Raw genomic sequence first — 9,947 nt, forward strand, 5'->3', positions numbered from 1 at the left:
AATGACGTACATCCGTAAGACATGAAACCCGAAACAAGCAGAATTGACAGAGAATAATTGAGTCAAATGTAATAATACCACAAAGAAGGGTAGTAGGACCGCTTCTCAACCCCCTCCCCCAATCGGTTTGAGTACTACTGGCGGTTTAGTTAAAACAAAATATATTACTTAAATTGAAAAAGTCATGGAAAGAAAACTAATTTCGTTTGCAATATTACACCAAAACTCGTCTTGACGATAGTTGACACCAATTGTTATAAAATCCCGCACCTGATATTCTTTTTAGAGCAATATGAATGAGAAACATGGTAAAATTGCTTGAAGTAATTAGAATTGCCTGTTTTTGTTTTTGGGTAGACAAAAGAAAAAGAATAAGACAGGAAAAGACTCAGAGAGCGAACGTCAAAACAAATAGGTTTTCTCATGTTTTCCTTTTTTTTTTTTTTTTTTTTTTTTTTTTTTTTTTTTTTTTTTTTGCAGAAACAAGGAGAAAAAAGCTAGGCTAAAAATAATTACCCTGTTTCTGTTCTTTTATTCATTTTTTTTTTTTTTTAAAGAAAATAGGGTTATTAAAAATATGAACCGGCTCAATTCGTGTTTAAAGTATTAAGGCTCCACCAGATACGTTTCGATTGCTTAGTTATAGTTGTTTCAGGTGTATTTTTTTCAATATTTTGTTTTTGTTTTTGATTGGTTATTCTAATGACTAAACGAATTTGGGAAAATGTACCACTGGTCCTGTCTGAATAACGACAGAAAAATCCCCGGATTTTCAAGGGCAGTATTGATTTGATTCTAGGTGCAATTTAAATGAATATTTTTATGGAACTGGTTAGTTCAGTCAGGGGTGCATCAGGGAGGTTATGGGGTTGACTTCCTCCTCCCTTCAAATTTGTGTCTGGGCTTTTAATTTTTTTGTTTTTGTATCCCCCCTGGAAAAAAAATTTGGCTACGGCCCTAAGTTCAGTGTAAATAATCAAGTTGATAGCAAATATTCAAAAACTTTACAGTTCTTCTGGTATAACAAATTATTTTAGCCTATATGTTCCAGTTTCTTATTTTGATAAGAAAGACTAAATGGCCAATACTTTGGATATTCTTCCTCGTTTTAGTGAAAATACTTTAACACTTCGAAGTCTTTTTGTCCTTTAGAAAGTAAAAAAAAAATATTGACCTTAATTTGTTTTGATTTGTATTTTTATCAGTATTTTTTATAACTTTAGGTGACAAGTTATGCAGATGAAGACCAAGAAAATCGATCTGACCCGATGATATACGTGTTTCCACGTGTGACCAAGTGCACGTTTCATAAATATGGCAGTTCAGGAACAATCACCCGTCATGATGCCCTTTGTGTTCTGCCCCAGAATATAATCAATGAGAAGACGTATATATTTTTATGGTTTTGGTTTATAATTTTGTGGTTTTTGCTAACTGGCCTAGTTATCTACCGAGCAGTATTGTTGGTCTGGCCAAGAATGAGACCCAAGATGCTTCGTGCTAGAGCAAGATATATTCCTGGGGAAGTAAGTTGTTCTGGATGTGCTAATCATTATTTTTATTTCATTGTTTTTTAGCTAGCTGCCTTAGAACCATATATTTACTGTAGGAAATATTCTATTAAAAACAGCACTTTTGAAATTTTACAAAGGCAAAAATATTTAATTAGTTTTAGGGCTGGGAATAGGGTAGCAATTTTAGATTCAGAATCCTGGCATTCAGTTTGATACTATTTTTTGTGACTTTGTGAACGAACGCGTATTTATTATTTCTGGGCTAATTCACAACTTAAAGATGATGTTTTCAAACTAATGGTTCAGAAAGAAGGTAGGGTGGGTGACTGTCTCCACTACTTACTGGCTTGTTACGGATCCACTATATGGAAAAGACAGTATTTAATGATAAGTAGTAATTCATTTATTACCCACAAGTATTGTTAAGTGGATCTAAACAAAATATAGTGAAATACTGTCAAAATAAAGCCTGATAATACCCTAGGCTAAAAGGAGCTGCTAATTTTTGTGATAATTTGTGGCATGCTCACCACCTTTAAAATTAAATTTTGGTGTAAAATAGATGGCGATTACTTGCAGATGCATTGCTAGGAGGAATAAACAGTTTTTTCAGAAATATTGGATGTAAGCTAAAAAAAAAGATGAGAAAAAGCAAAAAATCGCCAAAATTTAGAGTTAGCATCCTCCACCCCCCCCCCACCCTTGCCCGCATCGTAATAGGATAAATTCGTTCTTTAACTTGAGATAATATCTTGGAAAAGACACTAGTAATGTATTTCACATTGTACTTCTAAGATAGTCTGTTTTATTATAAGTAGTTTTTAAATAATAGAAAACATACATAATTTTTTGAAGAAACATGTTTCAAGTTTATTTGTTGAGATAACAAAATCAAAACTTTGAACAGCTGTAAACCCAAAACCAATAGAGGTGTGTAAAAAGACTTTTTCGGTTGATTCTATCTACAAAATGAATAGATCTAAGAAGTTTCTCAAAAATTTCCGACCACAGATGCCACGAAAAAAAATTTGGGGTGGACCTAATTTGGAATGACCCATCCTTAGCGCAGCTTTTTACTCGGATTCTTCATTTAGTTTCCTGTTTTAGTGTTTGTGCTTTAAGAGAGGACCAAATTATATCACGCTACTTCTTAATGAGGATTGACAGTAACTGCAGCAATGAGAAGTAATTTTTGGTGGTTTTAAGTTCGCATTACTACACTTGCTTGCCAAGTTTTTGGTTTATATATGCTTAGATGCTGTACATTTATTATTATATGCTTCCAAAATATAAACATCGTACTTCAATATCAGTTTCCGAATTACATTAAAAAAAATTTCAAATATTGCATGGTAATACCCCTGAATTTGTACTATGCTGAAGAGTTGTGTCCTAGATGAAGGTGATAGTAAGACGAATGGATTTTTAGAGATTCTGAGAGCTTTGGGGTGTAGGAATAGGAAAAAAATAATTTTAAGAAAACTTAATATCTAAAACTAGCAATTAAATTGAATGAAAAGGCAATGTTTAATAAGAAATAAGAAAATTGATCAAGTGATAACCTCACTTATATGTGTAATATTATTAGTAATGATGATGGGCGCATTGAACCTGTAAAAGGTAACATCCCAAGGCCGTATCCAGGGGGGAGGGGTTACCTGGTTTGAACCCCCCCTCCCCCGAAATTATTTACCGAGTCGAAAATTAGTAACCCCCCCCCCCACCCGAACAAAAATCCTGGATCTGCTCGTGTAATAAGCCAATGAAAAGTTTCCCTTTAAGCAGTTGAACAATCCAAAAAAGAGTCGGAAGGTAAGTTTGAAGTAACATGTTTTACGGAAGGAAATACTTACTACTTCGCATACTTAAATCCTAATGGTACGTTTTGGGGCTACTCTTCGAAATTTCCTGGACCAGTGCTCGATATTCTGTTCGGTCAGATCCAGTTCTGGATAGTTGTTTAATATGTTGCCGATCAAAGTTGTCAATTCACCTCTTATGAGGTCTTCCCCTTGGTCGACGCCCTTCAACAGTCCCTTCGAGGAAGATCTTGGTTAGTTGAATAGGGTCCATTCTCTTGACGTGCCCAAACCAGCGTAGTTGTTGTCTTCTAACTTTGTTTAGGATTGTGTCTGTTGATTTTACTCTTCTATGGACTTCTTCATTTGTGACATGGTCATTGTATTTAATCTTCGCTATCCAGCATAGGCATCTCATTTCGAATGGAAGAAGGGTGCGCTCTTTTTCGCTTTTATTGTCCATGTTCCGTCGGAATACTTTATCATACCATACATGGAGAAAAATACGATGATTACTAAAGAGGTTATAAGAGAAAATAACTCTTTATATGTCTTAAGAAAAATTAAAAGTGCTAGATGTTTTAGAGGTCACTGTGGAGTAAATATAGAATAATCCATGTGTATAGATTGCTATATGTACTATATATGTCTCCATATATATTTAATCTTGGCTTTTCAGTCATATTGATTCAAGATCTTTTTGGAAACTATAGTGAGTGAATTGAATAGATAAGGAAACAAATCCTGAGGTGTTCCACCTGAGTAAATTTGGGCCTGAAGGACTGTGACTGATAACACGTATTCATCTATAACCGTATCTATAAAGTGCCCGTTAAAAGTTGATTTTTCTTGCTCTCCGTGGCCTCGATCATGGTGGCTTCTAGAATCAACAATATATGTTTCTATCTATTACCGAGATGTGTTTTGTGAAATTACTGTAAAAAGTCATTTTCAAAATAGTTCTGAACTCCAATTCCGAAATGACCCCTGAATGCTCAGTACAAAGATATGCGCAGACCAATATTTGGATATGCTGTTTGTTTGGTTTTTTTTTTTTTTTTTTTTTTTTTTTTTTTATAACTTTTCCACAAATAGTGATTACATTCTAGCATAGCTCCTGTGGTCTGGAGTTTAATCCTCATATTGGTACTATTAAGTGTTGAATTTAATGCTGAAGGTTATAAAACTGTTAATTTTTTCTTTATTCAAGCTATGTGTATGCTACGCTGTTGATATAAAATGCAAAGGCTAAATAGATGAGCTGTGTTCCTTACTTATACACCGTTATAATTGAGTTTTATTGAAGAATTCAATACAAATGATGAGAACGTGCTTGGGTGACCTTTAATATAATAATTTGAAATCCTGGGGTGTTAGATGTTTTAGAGGCCACTATGTAGTACATACAGTATGTACATATAGTATGATTTCAATCTTCATTCTCATTGATAAACAACAAATAGATTTGTTTGAAATTTGAACACACCAAAGTTTACTAAATAATGTATTGGTAACATTATTGCCATTTTATTTGAGCTTAATTCTGTTTTTATTGATAAGTGTAAATATAGGTGTGCGTGTAATTCAACCCCCGTTTAACAGAACCCCATGCAACTGAACATTTTTTTAACTCAACCCCCATTTACACCCAAGGCCCAAGAAAGTTAGAACTAGCGCTGATTAGAAGCTCAAAATTTGCTTCTCGCTTTGGTTGCTGATCAAATTTTATAATTAGCTTGTTTTATGATGTGTGAATAAGGACGGGGGATTATATCTGAATTTGGGCCATTCTTCTAAATGTAGAAATTGTATTTTCTCTGATAGGACCTAAATTTTAATAGGATTTAGTCTTTAGTCTAATAAAAGACAAATTGAAAGGTAAAGACAAATTGAAAGGTAAAGGGAAGAAATAAAAGTTTTACGGGATTTAAAGTTTCTGCTGCTGCTGCAAAAAAGAGAGCGTTTGAGGAAGATCGCGGCAATTGTGATTAAAGGCAACTTAGAATAGTGAATCGACCGTCTTTTATTTGAAACGTTCGATTGAAGTATGCAATGTAGCGGTTAATGTACGCCTTTATGGTATGTGGGAAATAAAACCCTGATTCCAAGAAGATAGGGTGGCTGCCAATTTCAACACCCCTGCAATATTTGAGTGATTCACTAGTACTGATGAAAAAAAAAGAAAAAGAAAAACGTCCTGATATTAAGCTCTTTTAAATTCCTAAGAATTTTTTTTGGGGATTAATTGTAGTTATGAGATGGAAATAAATACCATGTTCCATTAACGAATCAGATTTGTATTTGAACGAATTTTCTGTCAGTGGGAAGTTTTTCTAAACTTTCTTCCCATTTGCAAATCAGACTGAGAGGGGTTTTATTCAAGATGGGCATTTCAAACATCAGTTTTAGGGTTTTTGATCATGGAAATTTCATTGGTAGACCTTTTGCGATTTCAAATCTTTATACTTCTAACATTAAAATTACATTCTGGTGCCATAAGGTATTTCATGATGGTGTTACCATAACGAAATTATAAAAAGTGTGTAAGCATGAGTATTAGTTTTTAAATGACCTTAAGCAGCTCTCTAGATGTCATATTAGTACTGGAGAAATAAAAAAGGAAAAGGGGGGGGGGACTTCTCAGCGTTTCTGGCTCTTTTTAAAATTCCTCTAAAATTGTTTCTACAATAAACTGCTACTATTAAGACGAATCTGACTAATAGCTATCAATTCTGAATCAACATTAACGGCAAATTTTTCTTACGACACATATTTTTTTTTATTTAACGTGTTTTTAAGTTTCTGGCTTCTATGGGCCGAAGTTTTCTCTACTAGGTTGCAGCTATTGATCCAGTCACGAAATTAAAGTGTGGTTGGACCCTAGGTATGACAAGTTTTTGCTAATTTCAAATATATAAGACAGAAGGATAAATATTGGCTTTTAAAGCTGGGGAAGGGAGGAATTGTTTGACATTCAAGCAGCGTAAAATTAGGTTTACCGAATGAAAAAAAGACCAAGTCGATTCTTATCACTTCCGACAAAACGGGCGGAATTCCATTTTCTACTTATATTGTTGATCTAAGGAGGATTAAGCTGAATGGGATTTATGTTAAACAGGAGTGGGTTAATGGGGTTGAGTTGCATGAAGATTGAGATAAATGAAGGTTGACTTTTACGAGGGTTGAGTTAAACAGGGATTGAGCTGCGAGGGAGTTGTGTTGCACGAGGGTTCAGTTTCATGGGGGTTGAAGTGAACGAGGATTAAATTCAAAAAGGGATTTTGTTAGAGGGAGGTTGTGTTAAACGAGGGTTTGTTTGCACGAGGGCTCACACAAAAAGTAAGTTGAACGAACGTTCAGTTGCACAGGAACCATAAATAGTGTATGACTAAGACATTCAACAGACATATTTACTTGAATATCTTTTTTTAATAGGTAATTGATGTCCTGTCCCGCAAAACGGATCTTGGTGACTGGTGGATACTTTACAATTTAGGACGAAATTTGGAGCCCCTTGTTTATAGAGAAATTGTGTCTGAACTCGCCAAGAAAGTTGAAACAGCGGCTTCTAACGCTGTATAATATCAGTGAAAATACTCAATGGTGAGGGATTCGTCTAGGGCTATTTAAGCTTTTGAAGTTACAAGAGTGGTGATTATTAAGTTATGAAGTATCTGTGCTGTATTTTCTGTTCTTTACCATAATTGTGCTGCAGTAATTTAGTCGGTGCTATGTTACCCAACATCGTACATTTTATGGGAGTAGGGCAATTGTAAAATCTGATGTTAAATTTTTTTTATTATTTTTTTTAGGGTTTTCTAACTATTTTCGTGGGCAAAAACAAACAGAATGTAAAAAAATAAGACGTAAAATTACCGCAGCTTAGTTTACTTTATTGCCGCAGCTTTCACATTTAATATATACTTTTACTATGCGTTTTATTGCTTGTACTACCTAGGACAGTGGAATGTTTGGAACATCTGAAAAGAGTACACCAAAAGAAGGATAATATCCGAATGTAAAAAACACCATGAGACAAATGAGATTCGGTGGGTTTTGGGTCTGGAACATCCCCTCCCCTGCGTATTTGAGTTAACATTTGCAGTCAGTGGAATTCTGTGCGCCGATTATGGTATAAATCTTGAAAGAAACGAATTGACATAAAGTCTCAAAGCAAAAAGCTGATTTAAGAAGTCTACTGGTGTATTTTTCCAGGACTAGGTAGCCTACATCAGCACAATGTCATGAACTGAAGGGTGATGTAATCAAGTTCAACCACATTATAATGGTAAAATGTACGAATACCTGGATATTTATTGGTAAAAATGTGCTGTCTTTTTTAAGAATTAAATCCTTTCTCGTAAACCATTATCTGATATTTCATGATTATAAGCATGCTGTCCCTTGTGCTCCCTAACGGTATAGGTGAAATCCAACTTTTGTCTCGTAATTTTGTATCAATTTTACGAAGAAACGTTGGTGCGATTGTTGTTTCATTTCAAGCGTTTATGCAATGTACTTGTTTACTTATAAACTTTCCCGAAAGTAACAATTTTTAACATAATTTACTTTTAAAGCTGCGAGACTTTCAATTCCTCTGTGAAATAAAAAACGCCATCTTAGTCAGAAGGTTATAAACATTTAGTCTATTAAATTGAACCTGTAATAATGTATACTTAATACTTTAACAGAACTGTGTTTAATAAATAATATTATCTTTAAAGTTGAAAATACTTTTTTGCAGCTCCTAAATCAGTGTCAATATCATGAATGCTATCCTCCACGATTCTATTACTCCTAAATATCATTCATAATTCAGTCCCTTACAAAGCCATCCTTTGTTTTGTTCTGTCGCATTTAGATACACTATCTACGATATCTTTGTGATTACTCTCCACTATCAGATTATTTTTTTTTCGATTCTTATAATCCGTGAATCTTTTAAAACCCCAGAGTGAATATCTTAAATATATAAATCTGTTTTTGTATGTTTTGAAGTATGCATTGTTTCTATCCTTATTTTAGTTATTGAAAGTTATATTACCACAAGGAAAGATTCGCATTCCATTTAATCAGGGCATCTCAAAATCTAATCTTCCAGTGCGTCAATATAAGTTACCTACTTGTTTTCATCACTCTCCATCCTCCGTTTTATCTCCATCCTTCTGTGATGTTTTCATCACTCTCTACTCCTCTTATCGTTCAGTGATGTCTGCATCACTCTCTACTCCTCTCATCCTTCAGTGATGTTTTCATCAATCTCTACTCCTCTCCATCCTCCGTTTTATCTCCATCCTTCTGTGATGTTTTCATCACTCTCTACTCCTCTTATCGTTCAGTGATGTCTGCATTACTCTACTCCTTTCAATCTTTCAGTGATGTTTTTATCACTCTCTACTCCTCTCCACCCTCCGTTTTATCGACATCCTTCAGTGATGTTTTCATCACTCTCTACTCCTCTTATCGTTCAGTGATGTCTTCATCACTCTACTCCTGTCATCCTTCAGTGATGTTTTCATCAATCGCTACTGATCTCCCTCATCAGTTTTCTCGCCCTCATTCTTTGATTTTTTCATCACTCTCTTCTCCTCTACTCCTTCATTGATGACTTCATAACTCTCTACTCAGTTCATACTTCTGAGATGTTTTTTTCAATCTCTTATCATCTCCATACTCCGTATTCTCGAGATACATCTGTTATGATATCATCACGATCTAATCCTCTAAACCATCAGTGATGTCTTCATTACTCTCTACTCCTCTCATCTTTCAGTGATGTTTTTATCAATCTCTACTCCTCTCAATCCTCCGTTTTATCGCCATCCTTCAGTGATGTTTTCATCACTCTCTACTCCTCTCAATCCTCCGTTTTTTCGCCATCCTTCTGTGATATTTTCATCACTCTCTACTCCTCTTATCGTTCAGTGATGTCTGCATTACTCTACTCCTTTCCTCCTTCAGTGATGTTTTTATCCCTCTCTCCTCCTCTCCATCCTCCGTTTTCTCTCCATCCTTCTCTGATATTTTCATCACTCTCTACTATTCTTATCGATCAGTTATTTCTTCATTACTCTACTCCTCTCATCAATCAGTGATGTTTTCATCACTCTCTACTCCTCTCAATCCTCCGTTTTATCGCCATCCTTCTGTGATGTTTTCATCACTCTCTACTCCTCTTATCCTTCAGTGATGTCTTCATCACTCTACTCCTCTCAATCCTCCGTTTTATCTCCATCCTATTTTTGCGAATGGTTTTCCTTATTAATACTGTGACTATCTTTAGAATATTATTGTCTTTTATTAATTTTGCAAAACTTTCTCTATAGTTATCAAGCCTAAATTGTGTATTAGCATAACAGTATTATAGATCGGTAACATTCGAAGTGCCGATAAACTTAACGTACTCAGCTTTTTTTTTGCATTTGCAATTCGGCAGAATTCCAGCATTTATCAACAATAAGTGTCCTACGATTTAAATTCCTATGATTTTCCTGTAACCCTGTGCTTATTCACTGCTTTAAAATCCGGTAATGATTTACTTATTGTTCATGGTTATTATTAAAGTTTTTTATTGTTTAATGGTTTTTAGCTAAAAAAAAACGTCCATGCCAAGAGGTGTCATATTCTTTTGAAT

At 34.6% G+C, this 9,947-nt stretch overlaps 1 protein-coding gene across 1 annotated transcript in view; it reads left to right on the plus strand.

The window, feature by feature from the left end:
• Positions 1–8,664, plus strand: part of LOC148956906 (innexin inx1-like) — a 31,023-nt gene extending 22,359 nt beyond the window's left edge. Inside the window, exons 3-4 of the mRNA XM_089087690.1 lie at positions 1,224–1,526; positions 6,749–8,664. Coding sequence (XP_088943816.1) covers positions 1,224–1,526; positions 6,749–6,895 — 450 coding nt within the window. The 3' untranslated portion in view covers positions 6,896–8,664. The remainder of the gene's footprint in view (positions 1–1,223; positions 1,527–6,748) is intronic.
• Positions 8,665–9,947: the final 1,283 nt, after the last annotated feature.

This window comes from Artemia sp. Qi Xiang Cuo, chromosome 1 (genome assembly GCF_049724085.1).
Source record: "Artemia sp. Qi Xiang Cuo chromosome 1, ASM4972408v1, whole genome shotgun sequence".
NCBI lineage: Eukaryota > Metazoa > Arthropoda > Branchiopoda > Anostraca > Artemiidae > Artemia > Artemia sp. Qi Xiang Cuo.